The sequence below is a fragment of the Microcaecilia unicolor genome, chromosome 2, assembly GCF_901765095.1.
Source record: "Microcaecilia unicolor chromosome 2, aMicUni1.1, whole genome shotgun sequence".
NCBI classification, from domain to species: Eukaryota; Metazoa; Chordata; class Amphibia; order Gymnophiona; family Siphonopidae; genus Microcaecilia; species Microcaecilia unicolor.
In genome coordinates, this window is record NC_044032.1 from 50,760,352 (window position 1) to 50,783,465 (window position 23,114).

The 23,114-nt window shown below is 41.7% G+C and overlaps 1 protein-coding gene across 1 annotated transcript in view; it reads right to left on the minus strand.

Moving 5' to 3' along the window:
- LOC115462878 (unconventional myosin-Vb-like) overlaps positions 1-23,114 on the minus strand; it is a 122,303-nt gene that overhangs the window by 91,559 nt on the left and 7,630 nt on the right. The window contains exons 2-3 of the mRNA XM_030192938.1: positions 20,504-20,515; positions 9,174-9,337 (exon numbers count right to left, since the gene is read on the minus strand). Of these exons, the coding sequence (XP_030048798.1) occupies positions 9,174-9,320 (147 nt within the window). The 5' untranslated portion in view covers positions 9,321-9,337; positions 20,504-20,515. The remainder of the gene's footprint in view (positions 1-9,173; positions 9,338-20,503; positions 20,516-23,114) is intronic.

A 23,114-nucleotide genomic window follows, 5' to 3' on the forward strand; every position in this document is an offset into this window, starting at 1 on the left:
TAATCTGAAGTGTTGCAAAGCCCAAACGGTAGACAGGAGCGCTTTCTCACAGTCAGAATACTTCCTCTCCACATCCGTTAGTCCTTTACTGGCATACGCCACTACCCTCTTATCCGTGTCATACTTCTGATATAGGACAGCACTCATAGAGTGTTGGGAATATCCCAAGTCCACGTAGAACTCACGACCTCCCTCGGGGTATGCGAGGCATGGGAAGCAGCTAAGCTTGTCTTTCAGCTCCTGCATAGCAGATTTCTGTTCTGGCCCCCAGACCCAAGGTGTATCTTTCTTCAACAACTTGACCAACGGTCGGGTGATCTCCGCATACTCATCTATGAACTGTCTGGAGTAGTTGCAAATTCCTAGAAAGGAACGAAGTTCAGTGATATTGGTGGGCTGTTTCAACTGTTGTAAAGACTGCACTCGCTTCTTCTGGGGTCGCAGACCCTCAGCAGAAATTTCATACCCTAAGTAATTCAGTGATTTCCTGCACCATTGTCCTTTGGCAAGAGTCAGTTTAGCTCCAGCATCTGCCAACTGTGTGAAGACATGCTCCATCTCCTCCAGGTGTTCCTGAAAGGTAGGACTCTTGATCAGAATGTCATCCACATAGACCACTGTTCCTCGAGCTTCAGCATCTGGTAGGGCCTTGTGTAGGAAAATGTTGAATTCAGCAGGTGAATTGAGAAACCCAAAGGGTGTCCTGTTCCACGTATACTGCTTCTTCCCAAACGTAAAAGCCAGTTTATGCTGATCGTGGGGATGGACTGGTACTGTCCAAAACCCTGATGCCAAATCCAGGCTGGTGAAATACTTAGCCCCCCTGATGGTTGCAAGGTTCTGATCCAGTGGAGCCATAGGCCACCGGGACAAGGGTACTCGCTTATTCAACTGACGGTAATCCAGAGCGATTCTCCAGCTGTTATTCTTTTTCAAGATGGGCCACAGAGGGGAGTTGTACGTGCTGTTGCATTGTCTGATGATACCCCTGGTCTCCAAAGTGTTGAGAATCTCTTGTACAGACTCACAGGAAGCCAATGGAATCTTATACTGACGCACAAAGACAGGCTTGCTACCAGGTTCCGTAGGCACTCTGGTGACATGTAGGTTCGTAAGTCCACAGTCATACGAATCGACAGCAAAAAGGTCCTTGTAATTGTACAACAACTGAGTCAACTTCCTCTTCTCTGTGTGAGTAGTACAAGCATCAGCCTGTTCCACTTGCTCTTTCACCATAGCATCAAACTCTGAGAAAGGTTGGTTGGATGAAATTTCCACCTGTTCTTCAATGTCCTCCTGCAAGGTTGAGGTTTCCACAGAATTCACCCTTCGAGGCTTCTGAGGTACAGACATTTCCCTGGACAGAAACAAGAAGTCATCTTCCACCTGTACCTGAGCACACGTCGCATCATAGGGCCAAACAAACTCGAGAGATATGAGGCCCCTGGGAGAGGTAAACCAACTGTCAGTCGTCTCCCCCCCCTGGCAGGTGTCCCAAGAAGAAGGCAGCCTGCCAAGGATAGGCAAACTTACCTCGACATCATGGAAAGACTGGCCAACCAGAAAGCCAAAAGAATCTCCAGCAGATAGCTCAACTTCAGCAGACTGTGGATTGGTGACCAACAGGTATAAGGTGGTACCGGTGACCTCCAACATGGCAGAACACCAATTGCCAATCCAAGGTCTCGAAAGTGGGCATGTGGGTTAAAGAACACTACATCATCCAGCAGACGTTGTCCTTGAGCGAGGCGAAGCTTGAGGGAAAAATCCCGTACCCTACCTGGAATGGTTACATCCTTGTCACAGACTACCTCACAGACCTGGGGAATGGTCTGTCCAGACTTCAAACAAACAGCCGTAGGTTCAAGTTCCACTGGGTTGTTCTGCATTCTACTCCACAGGACAAGATTCACCAGGTCCACATAAACTCCCAGTCGTGCAAGGCAATCTGACCCCAAACATAAGGGTTCCCTCAAGCCCCGGACAATAGAGAAGTGGTGGGTGAATGTCTTCTTTCCCACAGTCAAGGGAAGGCCACATATTCCGTCAAGCGGCTTGGAGCCTTGTCCCGGTACCTGTACCGAAGTAGAGGAACATCTGCTGAAGGGAAGTTGTACAGACTTACGAATTTGGCTGTACAACGAGTCACTGATGTAGGAGAGATCACTAGTGAACAGTAAAGTAGCTTGAAGCAATTGGGTGTTAGCCACCTGAACTGGTATGGTGAATTCATCACCTTTCTGGGTGATGACAGTCACCTTGCAAGGATGAGCAAAATCAGGACCAGAGATAGGAGGTGATTTTTCAAGTAATGCTGAGTCCTGTGAAACAATCTCTAGATGGTCCGCTTGTTGCACCAGCTCTTCATGCTTCTGACCCCCTTTTGGTGCCTCGGTCAACGGAGGCTCCCGCATGGGCGGATCCGCGGAACACCGGAGATCAGTCCGCAGGGGAGTGTCCTGTAGCTCCACAGAGTTGGCATCACCGACTGTACGCCAGTATCTCCCTCGCACATATTTAAGGGGTCGAGTGACTTTAGACCAGATCGTTTCCTCGTCATAATCCAAAACAGGCCGAAATCTCTTCAAAAGGTCATTTCCAATCAGAAATTCTTCACCCTCACTGGTAGTGATGATGGCGGGGTGCCTGACGGTCATCTGTCCAAGCTGTAAAGATAGCCAAACCTGTCCCACAGTTCCAATACTTTGATTGCCATAGGCCACCAGTGACAAGTCGCACGGTGTGACACGCAGCACATCCTGACCCCCCCCTAGAGATGCCTCTAGTTTCTGAAACAGGCCCTGGGTGACCAAAGTCACCTCTGAGGCTGTATCCAGGAGACCTTCACAGGAAAGTACTTGTTGAATTAACAACTCCACGGTATATCTGTAACCTTTAGATATAAGCTTACCTAGAAAATACCTGACTTCCTGGGATGAGTCTTTTGAAAGAGGCCCTTCCGGGTTCGAGGGCTGAGACGCAGCATGGTTCACGGGGGACTCCTCACTGATGGGCGACAACGCATCCACGTGGACAGTGGGGACGCTTGCGGTAACAGGTTTTGTGGCCACGTCTAGTCATGCTTGTTCTTCCTCCGAAGAGGATGGCTGTTCCACCTCAACAGATTTAACACTAAGCCCAGGAGGGGTCGGCGGTCTAGAAGACTGGTCCTTCTGCTTCTGGAATTTGACCTTTTTATGAGATGGAGGTGTCTTAGGTACATTGCTAGACTCCGCGATTGAACATCTGGCCATCAATTGGTCCAGCTGAGCTTGCATAGCACGGATCTTCTCTGCATTCCACTTCTTTTGATTAAACCGCTTCTTTTTAGGTTATTGCTGTCCCTCCTGTGCAATAGGGGGCGCTGCATCCCGCGGCAGGGCCTGAGAGCCCGGCGGCGTAGTTGGTCTCGGCGCTTTGTTTTCCAGAGAAAGCGTGGAAGTGACCGCACAAACAGCGGGTGTTATCACCCTGTTGCGACTCTTGGATGTCGGTTTAGGAGTCTCTGCGATTGGCTTGGCGCGGCAGATTTCAAAAATTCCTTCAGCCTGCTTTAGAAGGCTGGAATAGGGTTCTGCGTTTTTTCCTGCCAAGGGAATCTTTATCGGATCAGGCAGACCCTGTATAAAAAGTTCCCTGAAATCACCAAATTCAAGATCTTTAGAATCAGGCGGCACCCCCCCCTGGTAAAATGCACGCTTCAAGCGATGGGCCCACTCCCGCGGACTCTCCTCCGGCTTACAACTAATAGTATACGCTGCACGCTTAGCTTCAAGAGAGTTGGCAAAGAGACCGTAGCGCTTCGCTAAGGCTTGCTCCACTGACCGTAAATCGGGGTTATCGGACATGATCAAATCTAGAACTTCATGGCACTCGGTACTAAAGGTCCATTTGAGGAGGGCTCTGATATCATTCTCAGAAGAGACGTGCATGGTCTGCAGGAGTTCATGCACTGCCTTAAGATGGGTTTCTATGGATACCAAGGCAGACTCTTTAAAAGGCGCTATTGCGGTGCGTAGCATCTTTATAACATATGCCTGCCTCTCCATAGACATTCCTTTCTTGGGTTCCGGCTTGAAGTGCCGCTGATCACTACCAGGTGTAGAGAACATCGGGGCAGGTGCGTTGCTAAAACTGGGTGGATCTGCCGAAGGCTGAGGCCCTGAGCTAGGCACCTGACCAAGTGAGCTGATGATTTCAGCAGGCAGTCCCTGGGCCCGTGCCCCCAATGGGTGTGGCACTGTCTCGGGTCTGCTGCTTCGTTCACCAGCCACTATGGGGCTGAATTGTACAGAGGGGCGGGAAAGAGCCGGAGCCATGCCCCCAGTGGGTGTGTTTAACTCGGGTCCCTCCCGGCTCACGTAACGGTTCATTTCGGGAGCTGGGCTTGGGTGACCCACAGCAAAACTGTCGGGGAACTCTAAGGTATACGGTACTTCTTCCTGCGCCATTTGCGTAAGCTCTTGCTGCATTGTGGAAATCTTTACAGTGCACTCATCTAATGCTTTAGACAATGAATCTCTGTCCTTCACTGTACATTCTAATTGTAGTGAGACTGTCTCCTGCTTCACTTTTAACTCCGCCAACTCTAGCTTGGCTGCGTGCCAATCTTGAAACACAGACACAGATTGTTCTTGAGTGGCCACTAGCTCCCTGCGCAACTCACTCTGAACACCTTCTGAGACCTGTTTTAGCTCCCGATTTAATGTCTGCAACTTATCTGTTTCCCTAGTCTGGTTGTGTAATGCATCAGTCAAACGAGAAAATTTCTCTTGCAACGAATCAAAAGACCCGAGGTACTGGGCAATTTCTTGCTTTAATGTGTAATTAAGTGCTTCACAATCAGTTAGGTCACACTGCAAAGTTTTACACTTATCATACAGTGTCTGGCACTCCGTACAAATCTCTTCAGAGGAATGAGGTGGGGCGGGGCTTACATTGGTCCCTGCTAACGCAGATTTGACAGTCTGTAAATCAACTCGTAATGCAGCTAACTCACTGTCTCGCTCCTGGACAGTTTCCCTAGTCTGGGACAAATCTAACTGCAACTCTGCTATGCGATCTGTTAGAGGTACAGATACCTGTCTTATCTCATTCATCAAAGAGTCTTTAACTGCCAAAAGAGACACGCCCAGTTCACAAAGCATCCATTGTGACAAATGCTGTTTCTCTTTTATAATTGTATTTAAAACCGTAGCATATGCTTCTGAGCTATTCGGTGAACTGCTACCAAATAAAGCACGTACAGACTCTACTGTAGGAGGTGCTGGTTTCGTCTTACTATGAGAGAGTGGCAGTAATATTTTCAGCACGCCCTTCTCCTGTTCACTCAGGAGAATTTCAGGCAATGTGCCAACCATGCCGGTCGCCATGTTAAAGACTAAACACACCCTGTTTTCCTTCCTTACAGAGAGTTAGAGAAACCGTTTTTTTTTTTTTTTCACTTTTGGAGCTCAGAGTAATAAATCTGTCAACCAATTACAGCAATAAAACACAGCTGTATAAACAAAGTTCTGCCGTCAGCTAGGGTAAAACTGCAGTTCGTGCAAAAAAAAAAACAGAAGGTGAAACCAGCTTTCTGAAAAGCCCCAGAAAAAGTTTTAACTTCTGCTATTCTTGCACTAACCGTCCCGGACGAGAGCCCCAATTTGTAGGTGGTTATATATATATTTTGTAAGAGGCCAATTCCTACCTATGTACTCGCTTATGTCTAGGGGGCGTGGCCTCTGCCCAACCTTAGCTGCATGGAAAATAACGGACAGACCAATGGAATATATTAGTTTATTTATACAGCGTTATATACAAAAATATAGAAAACTCTTATCAGCTTATAGCATCAGCAATTCCTGATTGCATGCACAATGATACCAAAATATAGAGAATAACTATGATTATCCTATGGGCTAAAATCTGTAATGACAGATAAACACAATACCGAGATCCTAATGATTACCACACAAATCTTATACTAGGCTAACAGCAACTAGAGATCATAAATCCTGACGTCACACATCTGATGGGTCCGAGCACAGACTAATTATCTAACCCAGCCTGAAGGAAGTAAACTATGATCTCACCGTCCCGGTCACCAGATCAGATTCCTTCCGATTCCTCAGCCGAATGTCTCAGCGAGGTCCCACAAGCTCAGGTGATGCACTTGTCTTGATCAGCCACAGATGATACAGACTCAGTATAGATCCTGTAGACAGCTGTAATCTGGGGAAAAGCTTTGCCAGGTATTATCAGTAAGTCTCTCAGGTAAATCAGGTGCTTGCAGAAATGCAAGTGTTCTCCTCTTCTGTTCTTCTGTTCTTCTCTCTTCGGTTCTTCAGCAACTAGTTTCTTTCTGTTCCCGCTTCTCAGACCAATCAGTTTTCTGGGAGCCAATCAGAAATAATCCCACCATGTACTCCCAGCATCTGTATGAAGCTTCCTTTGTCCGTCTTATCTCGTAAGCTCTCTCTCTCTCCCTCAAGGACATGCATTCTCCCCCGATACAGAGTGACCTTGGAGGTGGTGCAGGCTTCAGTAAATCTATTACAAGCTGAAATGCTGACTTCTGCACAGTTGGTAGTCAGACACATAGGTGAAAGGTTGCAGCGTCCATTTTGGCTGTAAAGGTGCTCTCATATGCACACAGGGTGGGTGAGATCACAGCAAATACTCCTACAGGACCACCCGCGAAGCTTCTTCCGGTTGGTGGGGGCTGCCGCGGACGTCACCCAGTCGTGAGAACAAGCAGCCTGCTTGTCCTCGGAGAAACTGAGGAACACTGACTGTGGACTGCACAAGAACGCGTCAAACTTGTGGTTCTCAGCCTCCATCTGCCAGGAGGGCATAACCCCATGTCTGGACTAGTCTGGAAATGCTACCAAGTGTACACAGCGCTGTACAGAAATAATTCTCAAATCGGTGTGTCATGCTCCTTTCAGGCCATACTGGAGACTAATGCTCATCTTTTTGGAGGTAGCTTTTACATCTTGACCACTTCTCTATAAAAAGATGAGCATTTAGTCTAGATTTTAGTATGGCCAGAGAAGGAGCATTATGCACCAACTCGAGGATTGTGTCTGTCCAGTGTTATGCATATTTCTTGGTAATGTTTGGTTTGTATATATTGAAAATGTTTTAATAAAGTAAAAAAAAAATTATCCTAGACACTCTGGTTTGTCATGTACGTCTGTCTTGAAAAAATGGTAAACTCTAAGGAGTCAGAATTTCTTTTGTCTCTTTAGTAGAGTATGCGTGGAGGTTCATTTTCAAAGCACATAGACTTACAAAGACACATAGGTTACTATATAACTTTGTAAGTCTATGTGTTTTGAAAATGAGCACCATAGTACACCTCTAACACTAAAATAAAATCATGAGGACCATGACCTATGTTAACACTCAAAGTGAGCTACACTTTGCCCCCACCCTCAGCAACACTGACAGGCTCAGGCATCTGCCAATCTCTCATGATGCTTTAAGGGGCAGATATTCTGAGATACAAACAAGCCCATGACTCAAAAGATCCTACCAAAGTAAGATCATTTGGCACTATTTTGAAAGATGGAACTAGTGATGCACAAGTAACTGCAGATCAGATGCCTCACCACAGAGTAATGGGGTATCATATTTGGTGTACTAGGTGGGGGACAGGGTTCTTGCCAAGGGTTAGGTAAGTTTACAGGTATTTGTAACTCAGGGTTTCCTGTCCTATTACAGATTCTGTATTGATGGCTAGCATGCAGTCTTGTTTTCACCGACACCTTGGGATTTCTCAACCTACAAAACTAACACAATTTAGTGAAAGCTACAGAAAACCTCTTGAATCCCACTACATTAACTCCCTTGCTAGATATTTAGGATTATTTTGTTTTGCCACATCCTCTAGGAACAGATTCTATAGCTTAACTATGTGCTGGGTGAAAAAATAAAAACACTTTCTACAATTTGTTTTCAATCAGCTGATTGTTAATTTTATGGAATGTCCTCTTGGTTCAGTATTGTTTGAAAGGTTAAACAATCATTCCCTATTTAACCATCCTACCCCAGTCATTTGTTTTTCAAGCTGAAGTCCTCTAACCTATTTATCCTTTCATCTTAAAAACGGTGGTCCATCTTCTATCATTTTTGTCATCCTTCTCTAAATCTTTTTTGAGATGGTAAGATATGGCAACCAGAACACCACACAATACTCAAGGGGCAGTTTTTTGTTCTCCAACCCTTTTTGAATAAACCCTAATATTCTATTTGCTTTTTAGCCTCTGTAGCACACTGGACTGAAAACATCAATATATGGTCCACAGTGACTAAGATTTTTTGAGTGATAACTCAATGCAGAACCTAGCATTCTGTATCTGTAGTTGGGATTATTTTTACTATGTGTATCATTTTATACTTGTTCATATTAAGTTTCATCTGATTCTCCTAGTCTTATAAGGTCCCTCTACACATCCTTGGAACCCTCAGATGTTTTAACAACGCTAAATAATTTGTCATATGCAACTCTGATTACCTCACTTGTCACTTCTTTCTCCAGCACAAGTCCTTGTGGCACTCCACTATTGACCCTTTTCCAATTGAAAAACTGTTCATTTATTTTTTCCTATTTTACAGCCAGCTTCAAACCCACAATAGTGCATGGCCTCTTATCCCATGACTATTTAATTTCCTTAGATGTCTTTAAAGGGAAAGGGAAATGGGACTTGATATACTGCCTTTCTGAGGTTTTTGCAACTACATTCAAAGTGGTTTACATATATTCAGGTACTTATTTTGTACCAGGGGCAATGGAGGGTTAAGTGACTTGCCCAGAGTCACAAGAAGCTGCAGTGGGAATCGAACTCAGTTCCCCAGGATCAAAGTCCACTGCACTAACCACTAGGCTACTTCTCCACTTAACACCTTTGGAAAAACTAAAGGCACTATATTAACCGGCTCACAATTATTCACATATAGGTAAGCACAACTATTACCACCCTAGTGGAAACTGGGAAAGAAAAGGACTGTACCAAATAAAAGTTACCCTTCTGAAAAAGCAACAAAGGCTCAGGTGCACAGAACTCATTGTACCTTTGTGTCTGCTTTTTCTTGTGCCTTGGCCTGTTTACTCTTATTGACTTTTTCCAGCATGATTGCACCAGCTTCCATAAAGCACCAATTAACTTGATTTTAGCCAAGCTTACCGATGTATTTCCCGCAGTTACAGTCCCACCCTTCTTGAAGACGGGAGTCAACTTGGCCAGCTCTTCTAGTGTGATCTGGGGTCGGGGATGCTCATCCTGTCCTACCGCCTCTTTCCCCTTCTTTGTCTTCACTTCAATTGGTGCCATCTCAGCTTTAAAGTAGCTGTTAATATATGGCCTAGCTTTGGATCTACCACTGGAATAGTGAGGGCCAAGGCTATGAAGCCTAAAATAACTGAAGAAGTACTGACTAGGCCAAATAACAAGTACATGATTTAATATTTCAGAATCTGTAAAAAGCAGGTCTGAACAATGAGTCCTGACACAAACTGGTACAACTGTCACTTTAAATCAGATGAACAAAATGGAGTCTATTAGTTTTGTATAAAAGGCTACAGAGGTTATACAGAGTTCTTAAGATGGTGTGAAAAGTATTGCGACACAGACAGATGTGGAACTGTTATCTCAACGCTTCCCAAAACATGCTGATAAGACTGTGTGGGAAAGTATCATCTCAGAAATTGAGAGCTAGGTATCTCACCATAGACTTCTATGGAGAGATTTGTGTATAAAAGAGGGGACAAATTGCCATAGCTTTGGAATCCTCCCCAACGTTTCTGTCAGACGGCGAAGCTCTGTCCGGTTATACCCAGAATCTGTCTGCTGAATGTACCTGATTAAAGTCTGATGTCTGTATTCGTACCAACTTGAAGACTTGTCTTTGGGTAAGAAATAAAATGTATCTATCTATTTAAACCTATCTCTGTCTTTATTCTAACTTCTCTTTACCTTACATTTAGCTTACAAGGCACATCACATACACTCAGTCTCTGGAGAAACTTAGACAGATTTTTATTAGGCATTATCTGGGAACATAAATGGCCCAGAGTATACCTAGATCCAGGAAGACAGAAAGCAGTAGTTATGGGAATTAGAATTCGATTACAGCCCCTAATGCAAACCCAGAGCAGACCTCCTTGTGATTGGGTGACAATGGAGGTTGGAGAAACCAGACAGAACCTGTTATGTGAAATAGGTATCTTTAGTCCCCCGTGTGATCTGGAGTCAGAAAGAGGTCCAAGAGGGGGAAATTAAAACAGTGGTGACCAGCCGTACGCTGACCGTTCACTCTATCCTTCTTTCTCTTCTTTTGAACGCAAGAGGGGATACTTATATTGTGCGTTCAAATGTTCTATGTTATCTTTCTATCACCTTTTTTCTGTTTTTCTGCTGTTCTGCTGTTATCCCTCTCATGGACGCTGCCCACTTCAGGGGCATTAATGTCCTGTCCATTCTCACCCCCACTTTAAATACTCCTCTATTCTTCTGTCTTTTTACTTTCTTCCCTGAATGTTTTCAGGCCCTGCGCTGTACTAACACGCCTGCTTCTCTGCCCTTTTTATGCTGATCTCTTTCCCTAATTTTTAACCTACTGGGGATGGTTCTTTGAGTTCTAACTTTCACTTCTATATTCTGTTCTGTTCTTTCTCACCCTCTTTTCTTTCTCCTCTCCTGTCCATCTCTTTGATTTGCGAGATGTGCGCAAGACTGTGCTTGTTGTGTGAATGGTGCATAACAACGAATCCAGGCGACTGCGATTTGGAGTTTGCTGTAAGTTTATTTCCATGTTCAAAATCTTTGGATTGGTCTTTATGCTAGCATTCTCGCTTAACAATCCTTAGAGATTGGGCATTTTCTGTTTCCCATTCCATCTTGTGTTCTGTCTTAATCCCCCCTTTTCAAATCCCTGTCCCCCTGTTCTTACTATGTATTCTGTTCTTTCTTCTTCTGTCGCCCCCCCCCAATCCCTTTCCCTGCTCTCCTTCATCCTAACTTCCTCTGCCTACCTCTTCCTATTAATCCCCTGGCTCTAATCCTGCTCCGTTCTTCTCTGTAGGCTCCCGGATCGGGGGAATTTCCTTTACTCTAGGAGAACAGCACGCTTTCAGATTGCTCCCTTCTAAAATCCTTCTGGTTTCTCTGTTCCTATACCTGACAGCCCCCACCTTTCCACATCTGCTATTGCCTTTACTCTGTGTGTGCGGCACATACTTTTGCTTATGCTGACACAGTTATCCTCGAGATTTTTTATTGCCTCGGGACTGTCCCTCCCACTTCCTACAACTTTCTTCTCTTTTCAGCTGCAAACACTAATTGCGGGGTTCAGCTATGTAGCTGCTTACCGCCGTTCAACTGCTGTTTTCCCCTTATCTCTAAACTTCTCTGCCTCCCATGACTTTGCCGTATCCAAATCTTTGTGCACTACACTTCCCATAAGACCCTATTCAGTTCTTTAGTTCTCTGAACTATGCTTTCCTTCTAACAGCCCACAGCCCCCCCTCTTCCTGTACTTTTCTCGGCTCTCTTTCATAGTGCAGCATTAGAACCTTTGATTTCCGTTTCTCCTTATGGATATGTAGTTTCTATCTCTTGCTCCTGTGTCATCTTTTCCGCTGTTACATACATTTCCTGATTCTGTATCTCTTATCTCCCCTTTTTAACTTCCGTAGCAGTATATGGCTGTCTTGTGGTCTGGGGGCGGGTCCGCTCTTTTTTCCTTTGCATCTTTGTGTGTGTCTCTGCACTCCGTCTGATTTGGATTTTTGTGTGAACTATACTGTTTCGTCTCTGCTTTTCTTATTTCTTATCTCTGTATGCCGCTGTCTAAATCTGGCTTGGCTTTTTTCACTTTGAAGCGCATTTCCTGTCTTTTATTATTTACTGCGTAGTTCAACTAATTGCTCTTTTTCACTGCTGCTCAGTTCTGTGCTCTCACCCCACCCCCATAGCCATTTCTTTTTCCCTTAAGTTCAATCTGGATTCCTTCCTCCACAACATTTTGTTCTTCTCTCACTTTTTCTGCCCTAATAATCCTCTCTGCCCTCTTTTCTGATGCTCTACCGACTGTTCGTGGTCCGTGTAAAATTTATAAGGATGTGGCCCGCACGATACCAATTGGGGTAACTTAACACCTTACATACACCTTTTTGGCTTCTGGTGCAAACTAGAAATCATTTTTTTGATTCCCTATAAAACTATTCTTTTTCCTTCTCAGTCCCATGTGGTGTGAGTTTTAATTTTCTTTCTGGAACAAAACTTACTACATTACTAGTAATACTCCCTCTTGGGCTCCGAATCTGCCTTTATAAATCCATTTAAATTTGTCCGAAGAGCTGAAGTTGTAAACCCTTTTTTTCCCTCACATATCCTTATCCAGGCTTCCGAAACTGCCATTTCTTTCTGTAACTTTTAAGAGTTTTCCCTAACAAGCGCTGTAGTTCACTATCTCAAGGACATGAGAATCTGGGAAGCTTGCCCACTTTAGCTGCCTTATCAGTCCAGCACTGCTTCGGCAGTCACTTTTAAAAGCTCAGAAAGTAATTTTTTTCCCCTTCTCCGTCCGTTTTTTCTGTTCTATGCTGAAGTGGTACAAGTTAAACAGTCATTTACACAGGTATTCTTTTTAACCTCTCACTGTCTAAGTATTTCTCAGACTTTTTCAGCTTTGTTTGTCTTGCATGATTGCTTTTGTGCTGTTTGCTATATTATAACGTTATCTACACTTCCTCGCTTGCATTGTGGTTTCGTCCTCCGACTGCATACAGCCTGGACTGGCTTATTTTAAACATTTGTAATAATGAGCTAGGTTATAATATTTCCTGATGAATATTTCCACGTCCTGAGAATGACAATCGCTTTTAAATAATATGGTTCTATAAAGAGTTAAATTGTGTAAGTCTTTATAATAAGTTTGATATGAACCAGGATCCAACACAGAAAGTCACATAAAATTACAATGGTTTATTGTTACATTAAGAGCTAGATGATCCTTTGTATAACTTATATGATAGTATAAATATTCTGTACTATATAGAAGCATTTCTCTGCTTTTACCTTAATAGATATGCATATAAAATAAGTTTTACCTTTCCGGTTGAGAAGATGATGGCTGCGTGCCATGAGAATACAGCGTTGTTTCACTTCAGTTATTTCCTGTTGGTCCTTTATAACCCAACCTTCTCTTTCCTTCTAATGCTGCAGCTGTTCTGTTTGTCATCATTTAGACATATCATTTCAGTCACTGATTAGTATATATGTTTTATGCCGTATCATTGGAAGTTCTTGATGTAAGAATCACATGTTTTAATTTGTTCTTTTCCCCTTTCACCTGTTTAGCCACAAAAGCTTTCTGCCATTGCATTCGGGTTTATTTTATTTACTATGTTCCTTTTCTGAATGTATGAGTATTAATTTGTCATATTTATGGGTATTAACTTGTCATATTTGCACCATAATTCTAGTGTCCTGTTTCACAATTTATTGAATTATATGCTTCTCTTATATTTTCCTGTTTAGATGCTACTTCCAACCTATCCGGTACCCGCCCCAAAAGCATTTAATATGTATTTACCTTTATTTCATTTATTCTAGGGGTATAGCTCTGGACTACACATGTTATAATGCCTTTCTTGCCTTTTGTTGAAATCGATGTTCCAGTTACATATATGGTTCTCCCCTGTTACTCTTATTATAGTATGTAGTAGTTTCATGTCTTGTTTAAGGTCTATATTTTGTTTCCATATACAGCTCCCAACCTACCCTTACAGCTTATTTTTGCCTTACATTACAAATTAGGTAGGCCCAGTTTTTATCATATAATATGTACACTTATCTTTCCTAATTAGTTTTCTTCTTTTACTACAGGTATGAATGAATTTATTTGTACTGTTTGCCCTTGTATTGCAGGCTTTCTTATTGTTACTGTTCCGCTCTAATGCTTTTGAGTTTCCTTCTCCTGGTTTGTTGAGTAGAAAATATATTGTCTAGTGAATGATGAACGTGGAATTTTTCACATTTTTGTCCTGACTAAGGTGTTCCAACTAGGGGCTCTTTTTATGACTGTGCCTTACCTGAAGAGCTTACATGTTTTTTCCTCCTTTTAAAACAATTTTTTTTGCTTGCTTCTTCTGGATTAGGTTTCAGAGGTTCTTTCTAGGGACATGCTATATTTCTTATTTTCTTTTTCCCTTTATTTCTTAATTTTTTTATATTTAATTTCCTTCTACTAGTGTCATGCTATAACTTTGATACTGATGTCTGAGACTCACATCCATCGAAGGTGCCCCTTCAATGGATGACGGTATCTCAAATTAGTAGGAGCAGACTTCCATTCCATTTTCGGAGTGGCCTGCGGTTTCGGCATTATTGCCCACCTATGGGTTACCTGTATAGATGATCGCTGTGCCAATACAGGGACGCCTAAGACATTAGTTGAGAGTGTATACAGGTTGACTTGGGCATTCAATATTATTGGATAGTTAGTCGTATACGGGATGTTCCCTAACTTTTCAAATTTTTAGCATGGTTAGTTGTATACGCGATGTTCCCTAACCACAAATTTCTGAGTGGGTTGTTGTACACGAGAAGTTCTCAAACTATAGGTCCTTTGGGGTGATTAGTCGTACACGAGAAGTTCAATCGTACACGAGAAGTTCTCTAATCAGCGGAAACTCATTGGACCGCTGCTCTTCGACTCATGACACCTTATTCGCTGGTTTCTTGAGACCTTTTTGGGAGTGTTTGCAATGTCCCTTCTTGGGGGCTCTATCATGGGCTGGAGCTCATGGCTGATTGTAACCGAGATAATTCTTGGCAGGCAGTAGAAACCGAGATTTATTCCTGTCTTTAGAAGCACACTCTGGGGAGTAGTATTTGTTAATTTGGGATAGAGTAGTATAAATATATAATAGCTGACACTAGGTATTTATTCACTTATTCACCCATTCTTTGGGTACATCCCTGTTTACTGTTTTTGTCTTTCTCCCTTTTTATGTCACTAACGGTCAAAGCTGTCCGCTAATTTTTAGTAATTTTTATTTTGGGTCCCTATGTTGGAGTACATTAGCAGATGCGTGAGTATGATTGTGTTATGTCTTTGCATGTTCTACTATCAGGATAATGATTGCATGTTTTTGTAACCTATTAGCACATTATCATTTCTAGGTCTCCTTGTTATCCCTGAAGCTGCCTTTTGAACCACTAATCTTGTACCAAGTCTGGTCAATATATATATTATTAATCTAGTTCATTTTTTCCCTATAGCAAATTACAGATCTGGAGCTTATTTGTAGACCACTTGCTCACTAGGTCCCGTTATTATACATATTGGGTGATGTTGTTCACTGCCCATTATATCATATCTTCCTCTCCGCACCCAACACCATACCACTAGGACCCAAGAATCATACCACTAGGTGTCACCAGATACTAGTGATCTGACATCTATTCAGATCTCTGGTAAGGACTTTCCGTCCGAAACAAACCTTTCTATTTTGCGGTTGACCTCCCTATGCCACCGAGAGTTCGGAAGAGCATAGTGATCCCGCCAACTGTTCTCTTTCTCAATTGATTTTCTACGCTGGAAATTACATTGTATGAATCGTGAGTATATTTTCATTTATTGTATGTGTTACTATTAAGCTTGCCGTTATATACTTTCATGGCATGTTGGATTAGCTCTAATTTAAATGTTTTATTTTACCAAATTTAGGATTAAGACTTTGTATATGTATGAGTATGATTTTCCTTTTCTTTTCTGTCTGTGTGCTATGACTTGTAATTGGCTACTGGAATATTTATTTTTATGTTTTTTGTTTTGAAACCCTAAACAATTCCTTAACCGTGCACATTTCCGATGATTAGTTTTAAACTATATTTAACTTTAAGTTTTCCACGTATCAGGATTAGGTTACAGTTTTAATTTTACGTCTGTATGTTCCTGTGTGTCCTGTAATAAATGGCATATATTAAACCAGCTATTTATTAGGGAATCATCTCTTTAGTTTTAAATTTGTGCTTTAAGGTTACTCTGCGAGATTGCCTATCAACTGCAGTGGTAGTAAATCTCAAAGGAGTGTTTTTTTCCCAGGATTGTATATTATTTCATTTAAGCAATGTTTGTTTGATTTGTGACGTGATGCTTTTGACTTCTGGTAAATTGCTTTCACTAGAAATGCAAGCACTTTATGACATTGTTTAAAATAACCAGTGCTGATGTTCACTTCCTGGCTTTTTATTGGGGATGTGTTCCGTAATAATGAATTACCTGTTTTAATTTTTCTTTTCACGTCTTATCTACTACTTTCAAACTTCCTTCCCTGCCTCTTAAAGATTTATAGTTTTATGATAGAGTTCCAGCATTTTTGGTTCTCAATAGGATTTAAAGATTAACCCTTGCATAACATAACTAACTGGTATATCCGAACTAAAGAAATTTAGGTTGCTATTATTTCAGAGCTATGTTCAGATAAGACTAGCTACAATTGCCAATTTCCTTTTTATTGAGAACCGTACCTCTGGAAGCAGATAAAGTAATAACCTTGTTTTCCTCTCCTGAAGTATTATGAACATATCATACTGGTCTTTCTTTCTGGTCAATTTATGCATTTATTGCATTAATAAAATTGTTATTATATCCTTGAATTTTGAATTTTGCTAAGAAATGCCTCTACTTGTTTCCTGCTTATAAAGCTGCTCCTCCTCTGTATTTAAAATATACTCTAAATTGTAAATTGATTGCTGGGAATATATAAGCTTATTTTTAGCTATCCCTCTGAATGTGAATCTTCATATGCTGTCATAATTTAGGGCCCAAAATTGTGAAAGCATAGAAATGATCAAATTAAAATTTAATATAAGTTTTATTTTCCAAATTGGCTGTGAACTATTACAGAGGACTATAGGTTATTGTCCTTCTCATTTGACCTATTTTAACCTTGTAAAGGTCACGTAAGGAGGCCTCATAGAAATATATAGTTTTTACATCTTTCTTTTCTGATATTGGCTTTTCTCTATCTCTTACCACAATGTTTCCTCAGACTCTGCTTACTTCCTGTGCCAGCAACATCAACTTTACAAAGAACATTTTATTATATTATATATTGACACTATGCTCCACCTACTGATGCGCAAAGGAACTAACAATAATCTATTCTTCCTAATGGTCTTATGCTGAGATTTGACCACTTGATTTTACTTCTTATATCACCTCTATTTATTAAGTCCTGTAGGTTGAGTGAAGACTGTCAATCCAATTTCTGATCTACCGCCTCTATTCTAGTTTAGTACTTCTACTGCAACTGACTTCTGGCAAGAAAAAGAAGCACCAACTTCTCCAATGAGAATTTTCTTTTGTCCAAATGATGTCATTAATGTAGCCCTTCTTGGTTATGCTCTCAAATATTTTGTTATATTGAATATTTTTGCAGGCTTCTCATCTTTTCAGAACCTACATGTCACTTTACGTATGAGCTCTCTATTACAACAGACAACGACCGTGATTCCAGAATATACTTCCATCACCTGGACTATTTATGAGTTTTAGATTTCTGCACATTAATCTTCAGCTTTGACTATGACTATTTGCTAATCTACCCTTCTGAATCATCTCACTCGTAAGTCCTGCTGGCCTCCTGCAGCTGAGGGCTCAACCCTTGGTGAATGGTAGTCATCACAGGTGAAGATTCCATATCTATTGGCTATAGATTGCAACGCATTGCCCTCCATACATCAATAATTGAACATTTACCATCATCTCTAAATTCTAATTGTTTTTTATAATCTTCTCTTTTGTTCCATATACTTTACCATTGTTATTTGATCATGTCTTTGTCTTTGTAATAATTACCAATCTGTCTTGCACATTATGCAAGCCAGAAGTGTAGATATATTATGCAAATCCCAATTCCTAGTATTAAGAGGGTTGAAGTTGAAGCTCTGATCCCTACCAATCAGGAGATATAATTTCATATATACTATTGCTATTTATGTAAATTGGCTTTTCATTATTGAACCCTTCTGGTTTCCCTTTTTTTCTTTTGCACTTAATTAGCACTGTTTTCTCCATGTTTACATTGTCTTTCATCTCTACTCAATTCACCCTGATTATGCCCACTAAGATATAGCAATGTATCACTCAGGCATACAGTTATTTTGCTTATTCCTTTGCCAGCCTCTGACTCTTGATGGACTGCTTATGATGGTGTATGCCTAGAATAAAGACATGGAAAGACCCCACTTTGTACACCACAAGTACATCTTCAAGATCTATCCAGGTCCAAATGATGTTAGATCCCCCAAGGTTGTGGCAATAATCTTTACACCTTGCAAACTATTGGACCATAAGTTTTGGGTCCATGTGAAAGATATACGCAGAACCAGCCTAACCATCTCAAGACCAGTCACTTCCTTCAGCAAGCCAGCCTGAAAACCCAGCCCTGTTAAATCTTCCAGATCTCCGTCCAGATTCTTCAGCGCTTCCACCGCCTCAACCATGATCGATGAAAGAGAATTTAGAACTGATACTTAATTTGAGAATTACTGTTGCTGTTTATGGACATTATAGATTCATATTTTGTTTTATTTTCAGTTTAGCAGTAATCCTGTCTAGATATTGAAAAGGTTTTATTTTTTTTTTCCTATTATTTCCTTTATTGTTCTTTATTGTTCTAATTGTTTTTCTAAGAATTTCCCTGTTATTTCTGTTTATGTAATTTGAATGGAAGTTGATATTGCTCAGATACGAGTATCAACCAGTTATGCAATTGTTTAACTCTGGTGTAGGCTTACTTACGTTGCATGTTTTTCTGTAGGTTTGACTAAGCTCCAAGTGGGGTAATGGATATATAAATTGCTTCCCATACTTCCAAGTCATTATGCATAGGTCAAGATCCATGCATGACCTTTTTTAATATAAATTGACCATTTTTGCTGTATAAGGCAACCTCATTCTTGCTATCCACTTATTAGTGCTCATGGTTGGATGCCAATGATGAGTACTAGTAAGGTCCAGGAATCCCGACCTGTTTAAGGATTCTGAATACCTACAACCTTAAACAGCAATCTGAATACTAACCATATATTTGGTGAGCCCATAACAATGCTTAATCAAAACCACTATTCCTTCTCAAGACCACTGAGATACATACATTAGATTATCTCCCCATGTACTATGCAACAGATACAATAGAAGTCATAGAAAAACCTGAAAGTATTAGTATGATCCACCTGAAATTGCTATTACCCGTATACCTATACTTCGTGAGATTTTGTAGATGAACTCATGGTTTTGTCCCATTTACGCCTCAAGAGGGGTAATATCAAGATTAAGGCCCAAGGGGTTGGGTAATATAAAGGGAATTCCATATGCCCAGAAATATACCACCTACGAATGAAGTTTTCTGTCTGGCATAATATCTACTAGCAATCCAAATTGTACCAGTTGATCTTAAGACTCAGATAATTTGATGGCCTCATAGAATACCTTCTGGAATGGATGGTGCCAAGGTACGTTAACCCTGGTGTCACCCTATGGGATAGGGTGAAGAGGGGAATGTTAATATATGGCCTAGCTTTGGATCTACCACTGGAATAGTGAGGGCCAAGGCTATGAAGCCTAAAATAACTGAAGAAGTACTGACTAGGCCAAATAACAAGTACATGATTTAATATTTCAGAATCTGTAAAAAGCAGGTCTGAACAATGAGTCCTGACACAAACTGGTACAACTGTCACTTTAAATCAGATGAACAAAATGGAGTCTATTAGTTTTGTATAAAAGGCTACAGAGGTTATACAGAGTTCTTAAGATGGTGTGAAAAGTATTGCGACACAGACAGATGTGGAACTGTTATCTCAACGCTTCCCAAAACATGCTGATAAGACTGTGTGGGAAAGTATCATCTCAGAAATTGAGAGCTAGGTATCTCACCATAGACTTCTATGGAGAGATTTGTGTATAAAAGAGGGGACAAATTGCCATAGCTTTGGAATCCTCCCCAACGTTTCTGTCAGACGGCGAAGCTCTGTCCGGTTATACCCAGAATCTGTCTGCTGAATGTACCTGATTAAAGTCTGATGTCTGTATTCGTACCAACTTGAAGACTTGTCTTTGGGTAAGAAATAAAATGTATCTATCTATTTAAACCTATCTCTGTCTTTATTCTAACTTCTCTTTACCTTACATTTAGCTTACAAGGCACATCACATACACTCAGTCTCTGGAGAAACTTAGACAGATTTTTATTAGGCATTATCTGGGAACATAAATGGCCCAGAGTATACCTAGATCCAGGAAGACAGAAAGCAGTAGTTATGGGAATTAGAATTCGATTACAGCCCCTAATGCAAACCCAGAGCAGACCTCCTTGTGATTGGGTGACAATGGAGGTTGGAGAAACCAGACAGAACCTGTTATGTGAAATAGGTATCTTTAGTCCCCCGTGTGATCTGGAGTCAGAAAGAGGTCCAAGAGGGGGAAATTAAAACATAGCCTACATCATTGGCTGAAAGAAAAAAAAAATGAAGCTTTTTTTTGTTTGCTTGTTTGAATATAGCAGCAAACTGTGATCAATAATCATAAGAAAAATTAACTTAAAATTGAAATTTTTACTTTACTATACAACACATAAAAAAAGGAACAAAAACAAAAATCAGGTAGACAATCAACTCTTGGGTGAAATGTCTAACAATTTTGATGCAAAACCAGAGTACATTCCACAACCACTTGTTGAAAATACTTTAACACAAACAAAAAACAACGCACAATATATATTGTGGATCAGAAACACCCAGAGGGGCATAATCGAACGGGGCGCCCATGTTTTCCTGAGGGTGTCCCCGCACGACAGCCCCGTGAAGGGGCGGGAAAAACACTCTATTATTGAAACTAGATGGGTGTCCATCTTTCGTTTTGATAATATGGTTGGGGATGCCCAAATCTCAATATTTAGGTCGACTTTAGAGATGGTCGACCTAAATGTTGAGATGGTCGTCCCCAGATTTTGGCGATAATGGAAACAGAGGACGCCCATCTCAAAAACGACCAAATCCAAGCCCTTTGGTCGTGGGAGGAGCCAGCATTCGTAGTGCACTGGTCCCCCTCACATGCCAGGATACCAACCGGGCACCCTAGGGGGCAATGCAGTGGCCTTCACAAATTGCTCCCAGGTGCATAGCTCCCTTACCTTCGGTGCTCAGCCCCCCAAACCCACTCCCCACAAATGCACACCACTACCATAGCCCTACACGTGGGCACAGTGGGTTTTGAAGGGCTCACATTTACCACCACAAGTGTAACAAGTGGGGGGGGGGGGGGGGTGATGGGCATGGGTCTGCCTGCCTGAAGTGCACTTCACCCACTAAAACTGCTCCAGAGACCTGCATACTGCTGTCACGGAGCTGGGTATGACTTTTTTTTTTTTTTTGTTACATTTGTACCCCACGCTTTCCCACTCATGGCAGGCTCAATGCAGCTTACATGGGGCAATGGAGGGTTAAGTGACTTGCCCAGAGTCATAAGGAGCTGCCTGTGCCTGAAGTGGGAATCGAACTCAGTTCCTCAGTTCCCCAGGACCAAAGTCCACCACCCTAACCACTAGGCCACTCCTCCACTTTTGAGGCTGGCATAGATGTTGGCAAAAAATATTTAAAAAATTTTTTTTTTTAGGGTGAGAGGGGGTTGGTGACCACTGGGGGAGTAAGGGGAGGTCATCCCCGATTCCCTCCGGTGGTCATCTGGTCAGTTTGGGCACCTTTTTGAGGCTTGGTCGTGAAACAAATGGACTTAGGAAAGTCAACCAAATGCTCATCAGGGATGCCCTTCTTTTTCCCATTATCAGCTGAGGACGCCCATCTCTTAAGCACGCCCCAGTCCTGCCTTAGCTACACCTCCGACACGCCCCTCTGAACTTTGGTCGTCCCCACAACGGACTGCAGTTGAGGGCGCCCCAAATCAGCTTTCGATTATGCCGATTTGGGCGACCCAGAGAGAAGGACGCCCATCTCCCGATTTGTGTCGATAGATGGGCATCCTTCTCTTCCGAAAATGCCCCTGCCAGTGTTACAAACTCCTTATCAATTATACAGAAAAATGGAGGAAAAACACCTCAACAACTCTGCAATACTTTTCTATTCTTCAACTGAATATTTTAACCAGCATAACTCCACAATTCATCATCAGCCAAAAAACCACCCATTATAATTTTCTTGTTTTATTCAACTCTTCGTACATCTTATTGTATTTTTAGCTTTCTTTGTATTAAAAAAACCCTGCTCTTTCGCACATTTTGTTATCTGCTAAAGAGCATTTTCTATATAAAGAAAGCTACAAATACAATAAAATATATGAAGAATTGAATAAAAGAAGAAAATATAACAGGAGGTGTTTTGGCCAATGATGAATTGGAGTTCTGTTGGTTACAATATTCAGCTGAAGGCTGGAAAAGTACCGCAGACCTGAGTCCTTTTCCTCCATTTTTCTATATAGGTTGATAAGGAGTTTGTAACACAGGATGGTATGTTTTTTAAAACAATTTTGGTGACCAGATTTCCTGAAAGCCACAAAGGTGTCAGGGAAATTTAAAAATAAAATAAAAATTTGGGTGTTACCTGCTAATTTTGTTTCCTTATGTCCTATCAAAACAGTCCGTACAAGAGGGTTAGGCCCCTCCAACTAGCAGACAACTGCTTGTAAACCCACCCTATAAATAGTACTGTACTGCCAGCTCCTCCTTAGTTTTATTTTGAAACAGAGCAACTGTAGACCTCTCGTGTCTATAGGAAGGTCCTATGACTTACCCCAGAAATGCCTCTATACTCCTGGAAGACCTCCCCCCTAAAGGTTTTCCAAATGTAACCTGCCACACACTGTGAGACCCCAGGTGATGGTTGTTGTGGTGGCTCTATAAATAATTCAGTCAGACAAGGTACAGGCCAGGAATCTCAGATGGTAAAATTATGTATCATACCTGATAATTTTCTTTCCATTAATCATAGCTGATCAATCCATAGACAGGTTGTCTGCAGGAATGCCTCTGGTGACCCCGGAGTGGATTGTCGTCACGACAGACACCTCTTTGATGGGCTCTGGTCTCCTGCAGAGGC